The sequence below is a fragment of the Sphaeramia orbicularis genome, chromosome 11 (assembly GCF_902148855.1).
Source record: "Sphaeramia orbicularis chromosome 11, fSphaOr1.1, whole genome shotgun sequence".
NCBI classification, from domain to species: domain Eukaryota; kingdom Metazoa; phylum Chordata; class Actinopteri; order Kurtiformes; family Apogonidae; genus Sphaeramia; species Sphaeramia orbicularis.
The window spans coordinates 51,413,163-51,431,453 of NC_043967.1; the positions used below are offsets into that span (position 1 = coordinate 51,413,163).

An 18,291-nucleotide genomic window follows, 5' to 3' on the forward strand; every position below is an offset into this window, starting at 1 on the left:
ACTGTCGAAATAATAACATAAATATCCTCCTGAGACCCAGTAAGTAGACGTTTTCGCCATTTTACATCAAATAATTGGAAACAGCATGATGCAACAGTTTTTTCTGATACATTTTTTGTAATCAAACGATTTTTTTAACCCTTTCATGCATGAATTATGAGAACCTTAATCAAGATTTTTTTTTCCTGAGTGTTTTTATTCCTCTTTAGGCATGAAAAAAAACCCAATGTGATTTTTTTTTAAATCAACCTGTTTTTCATGGAGTTACAAAAATGTCCACTCAGCTGCACCATTAATTTTATTCTTGAAGCAAAGAAACATGTATTTAAAACCCAATATCATAAAGTGATATGAAAACAGTGAAATGAAACCATGTTTAATGCAGCTAATCTGATGTTTACTCACATTTTAACATATTCTAATACTAGTTATTACTCACTTCATGGAGATAATATGCAAAAAATAAATATTAACAATTGATTTCCACTCAAGAACCAACCAAGAACAGCAAAGTTACAATAATGGTATGAATTGCAGTTTATGAGATGATGCATAAGTGTCCACTGTGTTGGCTGATATGGAACTAAAACAACAAAACCCATGAATATACAAGAGTAAAGCTGTAGAGTAACTGTCCACTGGAGTGACCACTATGTATGAAAGGGTTAATATAATGTCCTTTCAGTGGAATTATTATTTTTATTTATTTATTTATTTATTTATTTATTTACAAGGTGGGGAAGCAAAATTTACAATATTTTGAGGCAGGGATTGAAATACAGTGTATGACCAGTTTGTTTATTGAAAGTCATGAGAATTTATTTGCCACAAGAAAATTTACATAATAGAAAATGTTTTTATTCTATGTGTCCTCCTTCTTTCTCAATAACTGCCTTCACACGCTTCCTGAAACTTGCGCAAGTGTTCCTCAAATATTCGGGTGACAACTTCTCCCATTCTTCTTTAATAGTATCTTCCAGACTTTCTCGTAATAGTTTTGCTCATAGTCATTCTCTTCTTTCCATTATAAACAGTCTTTATGGACACTCCAACTATTTTTGAAATCTCCTTTGGTGTGACGAGTGCATTCAGCAAATCACACACTTTTGACGTTTGCTTTCCTGATTACTCATATGGGCAAAAGTTTCTGAAAAGGTATGGATAATAGTGTTAGGTATGATTATGACATCAATATATGTTTGGTTTCAAAACAATAGATGTAGTGCCTGCTGAGAAAAAACAACTAAATGTTCATTGTAAATTTTGCTTCCCCACCCTGTATTTATTTAAATTTATTTATTTATTTATTTATTTTTTAAGTAAAGCTGTGAAACTCTATCTACTTCAGAGAACATAAATACATTACTGGACTTTAGGAGGATAATACAGTCTACATGATAAGACATTGGCAGTATGTTAGCGCCATCTTGTGGACACACTGAAAACGACAACAACAGAAAACCAACATGGCGGCTTCAACCAGACTAATATCAAGGTTGACACTGGTTACGGGTAAATTGTTTTTATTCTACTAATGAAATGTTTTTAAATGGATAAATACATTGTTGTAGTGCTTTGTGTTTAACTCAGAACGGTGGTAATGCGGATAAAACGCTAATCTTACGTGGTTTTCATTTGTCAACTTGCAGGTCAAACGGAAAATAGCGATTGAACTTTGACACATATTTTATGATATTATTTAGAGCCGAATTCTGTAAAAATGCACTTGTATAATTGAATTCAGTTTGCAGGAAAGTACAGTGACAGCAGATCCAAACCCTAACACAACAGATGAGTTCTAGTGTGAATGCAGCAAAGAGTTGAGCTGAAGTTCACAAAATCTGACAGACTTTTACTGCACAACCTGGAGGATGAAGGAAAGGGTTTGTCTCCTTTCTGTCCCTACCTGGTCCACTTTCATAGACTTAAGCAGAAATAGGTGAATTTTAGATTCCAACAAGGATCCATCTTATGATGCTATACAGTTGCAGAAACAATTATCAGTTTCTAGTTCATTTTAATGCCTGGTACAACTAAAGGTACATTTATTTGGACAAATACAATGATAACAGCAAATAGAGCTCATAAGAGTTTAATTTCAGAGCTGATATCTATCCATTTAACATGGTTTTCATGATAATAACCAAAATCACTTCAGTTTTTGCATCAATATCTATGGCAGGGGTCTCAAACTCATTTTCTTTCAGGGGCCACATTCAGCCTGATTTGATCTCAAGTGGGCCAGACCAGTAAAATAATAGCATAATAACCTATAAATAATGACAACTCCAAATTTTTTGTCTTTGTTTTAGTGGAAAAAAAAACAAACAAAAAAAACAACAACCACGAAATTATGAAAATGCTTACTTTTATGAGCTATTCAAACAAAAAAGATGTGAATAATCTGAAAAAACTGAAATTTGTTTAGAAAAATAAGTGCAGTTTTAACAATATTATACTTCAACTTATCATTTGTACATGTGCATTATGGATCGGATCTACAAAGACACTAAACACTTAGTAACAGGCAGAAAATAGTTAAAATTGTGCTTAATTTTCTTTAGAAATTTCAGGTTATTTGTTCAGGTTATTCACATTTTATTGTTACAGGATAGTTTGTAAATGCTAATATTTTCATAATTTAATGTTATTTTTTGCACTAAAACAAAAACAAATATTTGAAGTTGTCATTATTTATAGGCATAGTGTAATATTATTTTTTCACATCAAACCTAGAAGAAAATATGGAGTCATTATTTTTTTTAGGTTATTATGCTGTTATTTTACTTGAAATCATATTGGTCTGTGTGTGGAACCTGAAAGAAAATGAATTCGACAGCCTTGACTGTGGAATTTTTGCACTTTGAAAATTTCTCCCACAGGCTGGACTGAAACCTTTGGCGGGCTGCATTTGGCCCCCGGACCGCATGTTTGAGACCCCTGATCTATGGCATTGTACTGACAAAAACAGTGCTTTTAGGCATTCCCTGTTTTCTTTTCTGTCTGTTTTAGTCACATGACACACACAGGAGTTAGTACTTGATTGTATAACCATTGTTTTTGATGATTTTTGATGGTCCAATAATTTTTTCTGCGGCTGTAAATTGATCTTCTCCAACTATCTAAACCTCCAGATGTTGCTACAGCTGCAGCTGAACTCACCCCCATTTACCATCACCTTGTACCAGCAATATTTCCTAAATATCACGTCAAAGCTCTTATGCAATTTTAGCACCTTATCTATCATTCGTGCATATAATAGATAGTGCGTTTAATACATATCCAGCTCCATATAATGACCAACCATGACCTTTGACCTGAACTCATTTGAATATCATGTTTGAAAATACAGCAAAATAATTAGGTTTTACTTATAACATCTAAAATAACATTCTTACCCACCTTGTAGATTCTATTGCTTGAAACATGTTAAACACGCTATATTTATACATCAAATATATCAAGCTTTAAAATCTATGAGGAGGGCAAGATGTTCAATTTTAAGGCAAAATAAGAATGTTTTAAATGATCCATTCCATGCAGAAGGGAATGGAATATCCTATCTGATCACCTAAACATATCTTATTTAAAAGTGTTTGTTGTTTTTCTGATCATAAGTATTTGTTGCTTTAATGGAACTCCTTTCCAGTTGAGTAAATCATGTCGCTATTAATACAAAAGAGTTCCAGACTCAGTATAACAGACATCAGGATAAAAGGGGGCCATTTTGGAGATGCTTGATATTTGTGTTTTGCTTCAGCAACTGAGTCATGCATCACTGAACATGTCCCAAAATGATTTTCTAGACATAATGATGCATTTTACTGAGCCAGACAAACCTGTTTTTAAAATAAATCCAAAGTGGACAAAACAGATAGGATACCAGAACGTGTGCTTACACCGTCTGTCTTACCTCTGCTGTTTACTGGAAATCAGAGAAAATCAGGCACTGAAGAACTTCCCTTTGAAGGTACCACAATTAGGATAATAATAATAATAATAATAATAATAATAATAATAATAATAATAATAAATGTATTTATATAGCACTTATCACAGAAATACTTCACAAAGTGCTTTACAATAAAATCAGAAGTAAAATACATTGGCAAAAAAAAAAAAAATAAATAAACACAACTACATATAAAGGCATAAAAACATAAAAGCCAATGATCATAAAACCCTCACAGGCAAGAACAAGTGAGTTTAAAATGCAAAGTGCCATTGACAATGTATTCATTCCATAAACTCAGGGCCACTGCTTGAACAGATAGTATCATGTGAGACTTGTTTGTGAACATGCAGTGACAATAAATGCATTAATTCATTCTTTCCTTCAGTTAAATCCGTAGAAGTTCTGGCAGAAAAGCTCTTGGGAAGGAGTTTCAGGTCCTAGTGTCTTTATTTTGATAAAGAGATGATGTTGACTGTTTAATGAAAGGTGATGACAGTGGAGGTGATGGAGGGAAAATGAGTGACGTCCACCAGAAGATGAATGAAAGCACAAGGTGAGGTTTAGCTGAGCCTTCATGTTGATGTTTTTCTTCTCAGGAGGAGGCAGTGGGATCGGACGAGCCGTGTGCCAGCGTTTCGCCTCTGAAGGTGCCTCTGTTGTGGTCGCTGACATCAGCCCGGATTCAGCCAGTGAAACCCTGGAGAAGCTGCAGACGGACCACAGAGGGCAGGGTCACATGGCAGCTGAGGTGGACGTGGCATCAAAGGAGAGTGTGAAGAGACTGATCACAAATGTACAGGTGTGTGTTTTACTGACAGAAAACAGTGGACGGAGCAGGACAGGACAGGGCTGGATGATCTGTGGGAGGAATCTTAAAGGAGTGATATTTAGCTTTTTTTAATGGAATTATGCATTTTCAAACATTTCCCTGTGGTCTGCATAAACTGTAAATGCTCTGCTTGGGTCTGAATTCTTCATTAATTCAACTCCACAGGTCCATCTTCAACCCTATTTCTGAGTAATGACACCAGAAAGGGGGTTTTGAACACTGGCCCTTTAAATGCAAATGAGCTACGTCATGCCCCACCCCCTCCAGGTTGTTGGCTGTGCTGCTCTGTCCCGTTCAACCAACAACTGAACATTTTAGGTAATCCGCTCAAAGTTTGGACATATTTTCAGTATGGACTACAACCGCTGCTGCTGACAAACAGTTATGTCGTACTCAGAGAAATGTTTGTCGGAAGTCTGGATCTTATATGTGCAAATGTCGTGACATAATTACTTGTAGACATAACAGATTAAGCAGGAATTAAAACAGGTTGTGGAAATCCACTGGATTTTTGCTGGAATATATATAAAGATAGCTTAGCAGCACCTGGAGGGTTCAAATTCAAACTTTATGAACTATTGGGGTCCAAATACACAAATAAATAAGCCAAAGACTAATAAAAGTGGGTTTAGATAAATATGAGCCCTTTAAAGGATCTGTTTTAAGAGCACATTCACAAATCACTCAACAAATCATTCCAACACCAGGGAGCTTTCTGTGTGGAGTTTACGTGTTCTCCCCGTGTTCATGTCGGTTATTTTTGGGTTCTCTGGCTTCCTCCTACCACCAAAGACATGCAGTAGTAGGTTAATGGTTCATCTAAATTAATTACCCATAGGTGTGAGAGTGATTGGTTGTTCGTCTCTTTATGTCCAGGTTGTTATTGAAAATGAGAATCAGTTCTCAACTAACTTACCTGGTTAAATAAATAAATAAATAAATTCACATCATCCTCACGACAAAGACATAACAGTTTTGTCCAAACTTCATACTCCACTAATATTCATTTTAAGTGATCAGAGTATATCTAGTTTACAGACAGCATTAACAGGTGAGTATTAATGTTTTTAGGATGCTGAGTTTATGTAAAAAAAAATTATGGTGACACATACACTACATTAGAGATATTAACGGTAGTTTTAGTTCAGGGGCCACATACAGACCAATTTGATCTCCAGCGGGTCAGATCAGTAAAGTAACAGAATAAAAACCTATAAATAATGACAACTGCAAATTTTTCTCCCTGTTTTAATGTGAAAAATCCAAAAGTAAAATCACATTATGAAAAAATTTACATTTACAAACTCTCCTTTCACAAAAAATACAAAAAATCTATGAACAGCTTGAAATGTCTTAAGAGAAGTAAGTGCAGTTTTACCAATATTAAACCTGTTCCTAAATGTTTTGTGTCTTTGTAGATCCACTGTGATCTGTGAGTTGTGATGCACATGTATAAATGATAAGATGAGGCCTAATATTGTACTTAAGAAATTTCAGGTTGTTTGGGTTTTTCAGATTTTTTGTAAATGGATTGTTTGTGAATATAAATTTGATCAGAGTATAATGTACTTTTTTGCACTAGAACAATGACAGATTTTGGAGTTGTCATTCATTGATTTTATAGGACATTATGCTTTATCTTTACTGGTCCAGCAGCGTTGTGGCTGCATGTAGCTCCTGAACTAAAACCATTTTCATGCCCCTGCTCCATGAGTTTGCAGTGTGTTTCTTTAAAAATGACAGAGGAATTAAGGTTTTGAGAACTGGGAAAAGGAAAACTTACAGTAACTCTGTGAGCTGCAGGGGGATGCAGACCTGTAAGATGTATTAATCCTGGTTGTACATAGATGTGTTTGCCAAAGCAGTGGTGCAGAATGCATTGGTAAAGATCTACAGAAGTGTAATAATATTTTCAATTTATAATTAAATTGTAATCAGATACATTTACACCATAACAGACTACTACAGTTGAAGAATTTAATAGGAACGACAGTTACGAAAATGTGGAAATAGCATTAACTTCATCGATGACTGGAATTGTTTAGTATTTTTTTTGTTTCTATTCAATAAGAGCAAGAAATGTGTAATGTCTACGTAAACAAAGCCATCACACCTCATGGAAAACTTGTTAGGATTTGATTATAACTCACATTTTACAAGAGGTGACAGAAAGTGTCACGTTTTGTTCTTTTTCCTGAATGTCCTCATCTCCCTCTCGTTCAGAGTCTATATTTCCAGCCTCCGTCGGTGTGTGTGAACGCAGCAGGAATCACTCAGGACGACTTCCTGCTCAACATGGATGAGGATCAGTTTGACCGAGTCATCCAGATCAACCTGAAGGTAAACAGCCGGACCCGAAATAACCTGACAGTAAAACACATGTCCAGTGCACGGGAAACTCTAGAGCAGGAGTGTCAAACTCATTTTAGTTCAGGGGCCACATTTAGCCCAGTTTGATCTAAAGTGGGTCAGACCAGCAAAATAATAACATAATAACACATAAATAATGACGACTCCAAAATTTTCTCCTTGTTTTACTGCAAAAACAAACAAACATTGAATTGTGAAAATATTTTAAAGATGTGAATAACATGAAAAAACTTACATTTCTTTAGAAAAATCAGTGCAAAGGGACAAAAAATTTAGTATAAGGCATTATAATGTTAAAAATGCACTTAATTTTATTAAGACATTTCAGGTTGTTTACATTTTATTGTTGAAGGATAGTTTGTAAAAGTAAATATTTTTATAATTTAATGCAATTTTTTGCACAAAGACAAAAAATTAGAGTTGTCCTTATTTATAGGCATCATGTAATATTTTTCCACATTAAACCAAGAAAATTTGTAGTCATTATTTTTGTGCTATTATTTTACTTTAGATCACATTTATTCTGTTTGTGGAACGTGAAATTAATACAAGTTCGACACCCTTTCCTCTTAATATCTTCAGTGTAATTTTTGTACTCCCTAAATTCATTCCATGGGCCAGACTGGAACCTTTGGTGGGCCGGTTTTGGCCCACGGGCCGCAAGTTTGACACCCCGGTTCTAGAGGGATTTTCCATTTACAAACATTAAAACCCAGCTGACAGTTCTGTCATATTTCATCCTGCGTTTTTCCCAGGGTTCCTTCTTGGTCACTCAGGCTGTTGCTCAGGCTCTGGTGGCTTGTGGAGCGCCCAAAGGATCCGTCATTACTGTGGGAAGCATCGTGGGGAAGGTGAAATACAAATACAACAAACAGAGCTGGAAGACAATGTTTATTTATTTATTTGACGCATGTAACAATTAGAATGAGATAAATACAATGAACTGACTGATTAGAGAAGAAATCCATAAAAAACACACTTAAGTGGTACCAGGCACAACAAACCCTGCTCCGTGCATGTACTGTAGCTTAATTTGGCATTGATCCTTATTCAACATTTGTTAAATGTAAAAATGGTATGTGCCAAGTTTGAAGTAAATTGAAACAAAATTGATGTTTTTATAAACATTTGAAATTTCACCCATTATAAATAAGTGGGAAAAATAACATTTAAAAATGTAACAAAAAATTTCATAAACAAGCTTTCACTTAGATATTTTTGCAGAGTGATGTCTGAAATTAATCTCTATAGCTCTGCAACGTTTTAAGTAAATTGAGTTAAAATTGACATTTTTATAGTGCTTTGAATTTTCACCCATTATAAGTAAATGGGGGAAAAGATTTTAAAAAATCATAAAAATATTGTAACTTTGACCTACTTTTCTAAAAATGTAATCATATCTATTCTGGGTCACTGGCAATCTATAAACCCAGTTTTGTATGAATTCAACCAATAGTTTTGCTGCTAAAGATGTTTGAAATTTCACCCAAGTAAATGGGGGAAAAAAAAAGATTTGAACTAGAAAATCACTCGGAGAGCGCAGACCTCCACCAAGGCAGATCAGTCCCCCCCCCCCCGATCGCCACCAAAATTTTATAATTTGTTCCTTGTGTCTGTGTCAACATTTCCTGAAAATCAAAATCCGTCCATAACTTTTTAGTTATCTTGCTAACAGACAGACGACAAACAAACAACCAGATCCTGATGAAAACATAACAATTCATAATCATAAAAAATTTGAAGTTTGACCTACTGTTCCCAAAATGAAATGAGATCTATTCTGGGTCACTGGTGATCTACATACCAAATTTGGCCTGAATTCAACCAATAGTTTTGCTGCTGAAGTGTTAACAAACAAACAAACAAACAAACAAACAAACAAACAAACCTGACCAAAAACAATACCCTGTGCCTCCCCTTTGGGGGGGTGGGGTAATAAGGACTAAATATGACAGATGGTATGAAAGACACAAACATGAGTATTTGTTAAAAATATCTGATGGATTTAAAAACCTGCTGTTGAATGAAAAACACTAACCTCTACTTCATCTTCTGGTTCATTTTGTAGGTGGGGAACATTGGGCAGGCCAATTATGCCGCCTCTAAAGCTGGAGTGGAGGGTTTAACCAGAAGTGCAGCTAAAGAGCTCAGCAGGTACGCAGAGGCTTTAGGGCAGGGGTGTCAAACATACGGCCTGTGGGCCAAAACTGGCCCTCAGCGTGTTTGGTCTGACCCGTGGAAGGAGTTAGCAAAGTCCAAAAATTACACAGAAGACACTGACAGACAAGGGTGTTGTGTCAAGAGTTACGTTCATTGCTCTGAAAAAGCTTTAGAAATCCCTTAAATTGACTCAGTATTTAATACTGTTAATGTTAATGGAATTACATGAAACTTATAAAAACTAGAGGGGTTCACTTCAGAACACATTCTCAAACCATGTCATTTACACTATTAGAAAGTACATCTGTTATAGACGTTTTAACAGGCTCTTCCATGTTCTTTGGGCTGTTATTCTACCAAGTCTCATGAAAACTGGTCTGATAGTTTTTACATAATCATGTTATAGGCAACTATATGGTAACAAATACACAACCTCCCTTCCAGACGGAGGAGGTTAAATGTGAATGAAATAAAAATATTAAGATAATTATCCCTGTGTTTACAGGTTTGGGATTCGCTGTAACTGTGTGCTTCCTGGCTTCATATCGACTCCAATGACAGATAAAGTACCAGAGAAGGTTATTAACAAGGTACACCATACTTTATCTTGAGTAACTATATGTATTGAAACAGTTAAAAATGGGCTTAAAGATAATTTATACTAAGTTTCTGCAGAGGTTTTTTGTGTAAAAAATCTGAGCTGCATAAATCGGCTGCAGATCTCGTTCTCTGTCCTATGTTTTTGTTTTTCTTCTAGTGATGTTGACTCGTGTGTTTCAGATGATGTCCTTAGTGCCTCTGGGCAGAATGGGTGAACCTGCAGGTCAGTGAATGCAACACCTTTAGTCTCTTTGTATCGTCTACAGCTGTAACAGTTTGTGTTTGTGTTTTGCTGCCTCCAGAGGTCGCAGATGTCTGTGCGTTTCTAGCCTCAGATGACTCCAGGTACATCACAGGAGCCAGCCTCGAAGTGACAGGTAAAAAAAAAACAACACAAACTCAGTGATTGGTCAGAGAAATGCACATTAAACGTCCAACGTGTCTTATTCTGTCAGGTGGGCTTTTCATTGGCTGAATCAGCCGTCCGTCAAAATGATGAAGATCCTGCTGTTTAGGAGACTGTACAGTTAATGTTCACAGATGATTATGTTTTATAAATCTGTACATTTGAATTGTACAAAACTGCCTTTTGTGTTCAATAAAATCCTGTACTGTAGTCACAGCTTCTCTTCTTTCCTGACACATCTGGGAATCAAATCCACCTGTCCAGATTGTGGATTCAGGTCCTGTTAAAACCTGTTTTCAGATAGATTTGGGTCTTTTGTTTGGACACAGGCTGGTAAAACACTGCAAGGATCCAGGAGCTTATCTCACTGAGATGTTCAGGTTCTCTGCTCTTGTCTGTTAATTGAGTATTTAAGCATTATTAGTAGTAGTAGTACTCGTTGAAGTAGTATTTAACCCTTTCATGCACGAATTATGAGAACCTTGATCAAAATGTATTTTCTTGAGTGTTTTTATTCCTCTTTAGGCATGAAAAAAAAATGTGATTGAAAATTTTGTTATGAATCTATTTTTCATGGAGTTCAAAAAATGTCCGCTCAGTTTGACACCATGGATTTAATTTTTGAAGCAAAGAAGCATGTATTTACTGATAGATCATGTGAAAACTATGAAATAACACATTTAATGCAGCTAATCTGATGTTTTCTCACATTTTAATGTACTCTAATACTAGTCATTACTCACTTCATGGAGATAATATGCAAAAAAACCTTTATCTAAAAAAAAAAAAAAAAAAACCCAAACTGTTTAATAATAATGACAAGCAATTGATTTACAGTCAAACATGTTACTGCAGATCAGGTTTATCAAGAACAGCAAAGTTACTGTAATAGTGTGAATTGCAGAGTATGGGATGGTACGTAAGTGTCCACTGTCTTGGCTGATATGCAACTAAACAGCTGTAGAATAGCTGTCCACTGTAGTGACCACTATGCATGAAAGGGTTAATATCTTATCTTTTATCATTATGATTTTAAGACCAGCTCCATGAGCCTCAGTCTTTTTACCTGCAGGCGTTAGTTCAGTGGTTCATGTCAGATTCATGAATACAGTGAGAATCACAACAGGTTTGCATTTGTGTTTTTCACTATAAAATAATAAAATAAGGTCAGTGGATGCTGCTCAAGTTATTTAGAGATACCAAGTTAAGAATTTCAAAGTAAGTCAGCATCAAAGCATGTACTTACACATTATGACCACCGGGGGGCAGTGTTCACTTGTAAAACTCATACATGGAGAATTTTATTTTTACTCACTGCAAAATTTTTCTTACATGTTATGGTTCACTTATGTCTTAAAGGAGATTGTTTTACCAAGTCAAAATTAGTTTTTGAATTCAATGAAAACTTAAGCCAAAAAAAAAAAAAAAAAGCTGTTAACTCTAAATTATCTCATGTTGAAATGTCTGAGAAGATGGAGGACACATGGATGGACTTTATTTATAGAAAACCTTTGGCAGTGACACAGACTGAATAAATATATGCAGGTAATTTATCCGACTTGAGACAGTACTGTGAACATCAGTGTTCATCAATGAAACTGAGCCAGACTAATAACCACGATCACATGGAATGGGTCTAATAACAGTTACAGTTAAGGTGGTAAGAGTCGGCTTCTTCAATGGATGACAGTTATGGGTGGATGGAACTAGAGCCTCCCTCTTGGTTGGAGATGGACCAGAGTCTGGACTCATTAGTCAAGGGGTCGGTTCACACATATTTTACACTTGTCAACATGTACAGCACACTAGTGTCTGACATGTAGCTCAGTGGTTTCACTACAGAACACATGTCACAGTCACATCAATCTGAGGTTGGTGGATCAAATCCTACTCCAGTGAGTGTTTTTACCAAATTGAAAAGAAGGACAGAAAGAAACAATAAATACAACTTCCACCAAACTGTCATAGACTGATAGGTAGCTCAGTGGTCTAGAACAGAGACAAAACTCACACTCCAAGCCCAGAGGTTGATGGTTCACAACCCACATGAACTGCTTTTCTGTGCTTTGCCTCAAAAACAAACAGAATAAATACAACTTCCACCAAACCATTATGGACTGACAGGTAGCTCAGTGGTCTAGAACAGAGACAAAACTCACACTCCAAGCCCAGAGGTTGATGGTTCACGACCCACATGAACAGCTTTTCTGTGTTCTGGTTCAAAAACAAACAGAATAAATACAAGTTCTAGCCCATTATTTGTAGCTCACAGATAGCTCAGTGGAAAGGCCAGTGGTGTGAAGACAAATGAGTGGTGTGAGGCTGGTCGGAAGTACAAATCCAAGGCTCAGCAAATAAGGATGGAAGAGGAGTAGGGGTTCTTACATAACATTTTATTGAAAGAAACAGTGGGTGATGCATCCTCCCATCACTGAGAGGGTGGGTATTTAACTCCCCTCACCTCCAGACCCAAGAAATGTTATTTCTTACCCACATGGAGCAAGAAATAACATGACTTGAATCAAAGAAGGGCCACCATCGAAAACCTGGAAGAAACACAAGACAAAACAGTAAACAAAGTAAACATAAGGTACAATACAAAGTAGAAACACAACAATAGCATGACTGATACTGCAATATGTAACCCTTTAGGTGCCAGAGTTTTGTTTTTTAATATTCAATTTTGATATCAAGATTTTAAAAAGCTGTCTGTTTCATTCAGTTATGTTACTTGTCGCAATATTGACACTTTGGCGCTTAAAGGGTTAACATAGTACAACACAAAACAGTAGTTTGAATAAGTAAAGCAACAGACTTAAACAGCAATGGATACTCAATGTTACAAGGACAAACAATATTTAATATAACGTCACATACAAACACATTACAAATACAAAGGGGGTGGGGGTGTCACCAAGGAGCAAGAACTAAAATTCAACTACAACACTGTCGACAAATAGATGGAGTGAGAAGTAGATGCACATGTTCAACTGAGCAACACTTCATCAGTCATTGGTGTAAAACAGCAGCTGCTCATCATCTCCTGCTCCATAACCCCTCCCTGACAGATGTGTGGGGGCTCAGAGGGGTCCAGGCCCCGTCCACCCCTCCCTCACTACCTGCCTTCGATACTCGGCCCTCACAAGTCTCCAACCCTTAACCTGCCAACGGTAGTGGCTGTGGAAGAGCCAAGGATGAAACCACTACCACTACCAAGCACCATGGCTCTAAGAACCCCTGTCTGACAGCTTCAACAAGACCACAGAGGACGTGAACTAGGGCTGCACGATTTTGGCAAAAAAAAAAATCCCGATTTTTTCCTCTAAAAACTCGATTTTCGATTTTGATTTTTGGGTATAACTAGAAAAGGCAACAGCAGTCAGCATGTCGTTTTCGTGAGCAGCCCACAATGCAAGCCACTGCTCTGACCTCAAAGCTGTGATGGGATCACGTGATGAACCTACAGTTTTGTTTTGTTTTTTCTCTTCATTAAATCTTTGAAATGAAGTAGAGTACACAAACAATGTATACAACAAGAAAATAACATAAGTTTGTCAGGGGGAATACACTATAAGAAAATGTCCAAATCAGAGCAAATACTGATAGTTGTTACAACCTTTTTGTTTCCACATTTATCTAACAGCTTTAAATAAATTTCAACATCTTACAAAACATAAATAATATTTGGTTTTGTGTTACAGAACTTACATTTGTGAATGAAAAATTTAGCAAATAAGAGGACTAAATTAATTATTTAAAAAAAAAAAAAAAAAAAAAAGTTTTTTTTTCTTTCTTTTCTGGGTATCTGGCCCACAGCAGTGATACCAGTGTCAGTCAGTGACAGGCATCAGTCGTGTGTGCGTGGACCAGGTTAATATGAGTGTTCCCCATGCGGTTCTATTTAAACTGGGGGATCCGTGCGTGGAACAGACCGACCCAGGACACACTGGAGGGATTCTATCCTGGAGCTGGTGCATGTGTGTGGGCACAGGGCTGTGTGGGCTCCTCTGCTGAGGCTGATGACCCCGAGACCCAGACCCGGTTCGGAAGAAGACAGTACGGTACGGATCCGGGACAACGGAAGATGAGTGATCCGCTTGCAGTTATATTTCAATTGCGGGATCCGTGCGTGAAGCCACGGCTTATATTGCTATAAGTACTGCGGGTTCATGAACAGATTTAACATCCGGTCATTACACAGACTTCTGTGACAGACCGCTGTCACAGGAAGAGCCTACGGTAGCCCGCGGGCACGCGGAGGCGCGCGGCCCGGAGGCATGAGAGAGATGAAATAGATTTTACGTTTTCCCTTTTTTAAAAATTGTCCTAATTAAAAAATCCGATTTCGATTTAAAATCGATTAATCGTGCAGCCCTAACGTGAACCTTCACAAGAACACAAATAAACCAGCTGATAAAAACATGACAGGATCTGGATCTCATCCCTTGAACAAACTGGGCTTTTACATGACAAATTCAGTCAGCCTTTTTTTCTGAAGTATTAACGCTCACAACCAGACTGTAGAAAACCTCAAACTCTTCTTAAACAAAACAGTTTTAATTCAATTTAACCCATACATCAGGAATGCATATTTCTGCAAACCAACAGTCAACCAAGACTGTCTAAACTAAAAACCAAATCAAATTTGCAAAATTGATACCTCTTTATGAATCTGTGAATAACAACCATTTCACAAACTACCTCAATGCTCCAAAATTCTAGAAAAACTGCTCAGTAAACAGTTGGACAAATTCATAAACACGAGCTCCTCACTGAAAGTTAATATGGATTCAGACCAAACAGAGCAACTTCACTGACCTTAAAAGATTAAATTTGAAGAAATCACCAGTTGAATAGATCAAAAACACCACATAGTTGGAGTATTCACTGACCTCAAAGAAGCTTTTCAGTGATAAAAATGAAATATCTCACCCGGCAGCTTCGGCAGCTCTGAATGATGGTTCTCTATTTCCAGGATTTCATCCGCTGAGGCAGGAAATCTACAAGTGTGACAAATAAATTGCTGACATTACTTTAACATCCTGCAGAGAACATATGCAATGATAAAGACCATCAATTCAATGCAAAGTCCATAAAAAGAACAATATCAACTAATTCAGCCTACCCCAAAGCGATTCACATTACTAAACTTTCTGTCAATTTCTCTTTAAAACATTTTCCCAAAAACCAAGATCTGCATTTAACACAAAGCACAATGAAATAAAGATAAAATATGTCACCTAGTAGTGTCAGCACTGAGAAGGTGGTGTTATCAGGTCTGTATGATGCTCCTCCATTTCCATGATCTCATCCACTGAGGCAGCAAAAGTACAAGTGGCAAAAATAACAGCACACTGTACTGAGGATGGAAACATCCCACACAGAACATCAGTGTGATGATACAGATGATACTGAGCAGAGCAGATGGATTTACTGAACACATACCAGCTATTATGACAGTGGAAATGTCATTCCTTTAATTGTCCATGAGGTGCTCAGGCCACTGCTGCTCAGCTCCGTTACCGTCCGTATGGTGCTGCATTCACTGACTACATCTGGAGAAGAAACACACACACACACACACACACACACACACACACACACACACACACACACACACACACACACAGAGGAGGGTTACAGTAGTCAGTTTAGAGATGAGTAGAAAAATGAAACAAATGGGATTCAGTCAGAGGTTACTGTATTTACAGCGTACATATGGACACAATATCATCATGGAAGCTCCATCTCTAACTTTGTACATGTATCAAAAGGCCTGTTTCACTTCCAGTTACATGATCTGACTCCACAAAACTGATGTGGTTGGAAACACAAACTGACACATTACAGACAAATGGAAACATTCAGGAGACACAAAAGACCATTTATATGAAAAGGAGGAGCAATATTATGTTTGTAAAGAACCCACAGCAACACAGACCCATAGTATTGGACAGAAACCCCTCTAGTATGATTAGTTTAATATTTTAATATAATAGACCAGGTCTTAGCTTTAGCCACTTTAGCATCTGCACCCGCGGTGAGCTGAACACACAGACACTGTTTGGACTAAATGGGACTAACTGTAGCTTTTCTCTTTTAACACTCATTATTCACATGAAAAGTATGCGTATGTGCAGGTTCAAACATGGGCTACCTCTGCTCTGGAAATGTTCATTCAAACTTTTCGCGGTTCGCTTGTAGCTTCTGTGCAGTTGGCTAACACTGTTGTTGTTGTTGTTGTTGGCGAGTCATTGCGCCTGCGCATAATGAAGTCTTCCTCTTGTGTTAGCTTCACCAGACGGTAGTCGGCGCGGTGCTGCCATCTACTGGTGGTTATTATAAACGACAAATGTGGGACAGGCAGTTTGTCTGCTGTCGGATTAAATATTGAGAGAGAACAGATGGACACTGAAACACAAACTGTAGTTTCAGCTTTATTTTGTGACAGACATAAAGTACATCCGTCTTGTGATCTTTTCTTTCATATTCAGAGAAAACTTGGAGAAAAGCTTTAATTCATGATTACTGTAGTGTAGGAGCTATTTGTCTATTTACTTTTTTGTTTACTAATTTATTTATTTATTTATTTATTTATTTATTTTTTGCTAATTGTTTATTTTTTGTTTGATTATGTTTTTTTTTTTCCGTCATTCACAGACAATCAGATAATCAGTCAGTCAGACAGACAGGCAGACAGACAGACAGACAGGATGAGCAGGAGAGACAGCACAAAAGGCTCTGGTTGTTGTTTTCCTGCAAAAATCCTTAAAATAAACCATTTGAAATACATCTATGGTATGGACATTGTGTTTTTGACTGCATAAACCACAAACCCATGGTGCATCCAGTGGTTATTTGAATTATGTTAAAGTCTTAAGTTCAGTCACTTTTAAGTTCATTTAATTTTGAGGCTACATGTAGTTTGTCAATTCTCCACCAGAGGACGCCCTTCTCAATTACTTACATTGCAGCTGTAACAGTTTCCTTGTGTTTACGTTTCGCTGCCTCCAGAGGTCGCAGATGTCTGTGCGCTTCAGACTCCAGGTGCATCACACAAGCCAGCATAGAAGCACCAGGTAAAAAAACAAACAAAAACCCAGTGATCAATCAGAGAAACGCATATTAAACATCTAACATGTGTCTTATTCTGTCGGGTGGGCTTTTCATTGGCTGAATCAGCCGTCCGTCAAAATGATAAAGACCAGATCCTGTTGTTTAAGTGACTGTACTGTTAATGTTTACAGATGATTATGTTTTTATAAATCTGTACTGTACAAAACTGCCTTTTGTGTGTAAAATCCTCTGTTAAGCCTTCTTCTTTCCTGACACCTCTGGGAATCGAACCCACCTTTTCAGATTCTGGATTCAGGTCCTGTTAAAACCTATAAAGATTTGGGCCTTTTGTTTGGACACCAGCTGGTAAAAAAAAAAATGCAAGGATCCAGGGTCTTATCTCACTGGGATATTCAGGTTCTCTGCTCTCATCTGCTACGTGAGTATTTGATTATTACTATTATTATTATTATTAATATTAATATTATTATTATTATTATTATTATTATTATTATTATTATTATTATTATTATTATCAATAGAAGTAGTAGTAGTAGTAATTCAGCGGGTCATGTCAGATTCAGATTCATGACCAAAATGAGAATTGCATCAGGTTTGTATTGTTTTTTTTTCACTAAAAAATAATAAAATAAGTTGAGTGGATGCTGCTTAATTTACTCAGACAAAACAAGTGAAACCTGTATCTTGTGTAATTTTTGTCATCGTATATAATACCTCTGCTGATATGCAAATAGCTACAATAATCAGTGTCCTCTTGCCTTTTTCTTCTTTTCACTCATCTTCTACCGTCTTTTTGATATTTTTAATTTGTGAAACTGTTGCTGCCATTTCGACAAGCAGTCCCTGGAGGATATCTCAATAGGACCTTCTTGGAAAAATATAAAATAAATAAGA

The 18,291-nt window shown here is 36.7% G+C and overlaps 1 protein-coding gene and 1 long non-coding RNA gene across 3 annotated transcripts; one reads left to right on the forward strand and one right to left on the reverse strand.

The window, feature by feature from the left end:
- Positions 1-1,457: 1,457 nt before the first annotated feature.
- hsd17b8 (hydroxysteroid (17-beta) dehydrogenase 8) lies at positions 1,458-17,594 on the forward strand. 2 transcript variants are annotated; one of them, XM_030147483.1, is made up of 9 exons: positions 1,458-1,512; positions 4,552-4,754; positions 7,008-7,124; positions 7,910-8,005; positions 9,223-9,308; positions 9,820-9,904; positions 10,095-10,137; positions 10,217-10,291; positions 17,478-17,594. In XM_030147483.1, exons 1-9 carry the CDS (start codon positions 1,467-1,469, stop codon positions 17,495-17,497), a joined length of 771 nt encoding a protein of 256 aa, XP_030003343.1. In that variant the 5' UTR covers positions 1,458-1,466; the 3' UTR covers positions 17,498-17,594. The 2 variants fall into 2 exon arrangements, with proteins under 2 accessions (XP_030003343.1, XP_030003344.1); XM_030147484.1 differs by lacking the exon at positions 17,478-17,594 and adding an exon at positions 10,370-10,536.
- LOC115428437 (uncharacterized) lies at positions 12,278-16,742 on the reverse strand. Its single transcript, XR_003936624.1, has 5 exons — positions 16,478-16,742; positions 15,766-15,875; positions 15,561-15,679; positions 15,253-15,320; positions 12,278-12,866 (listed from the first exon to the last, which is right to left on the reverse strand). It is a non-coding gene; the product is annotated as an uncharacterized LOC115428437 (long non-coding RNA).
- Positions 17,595-18,291: the final 697 nt, after the last annotated feature.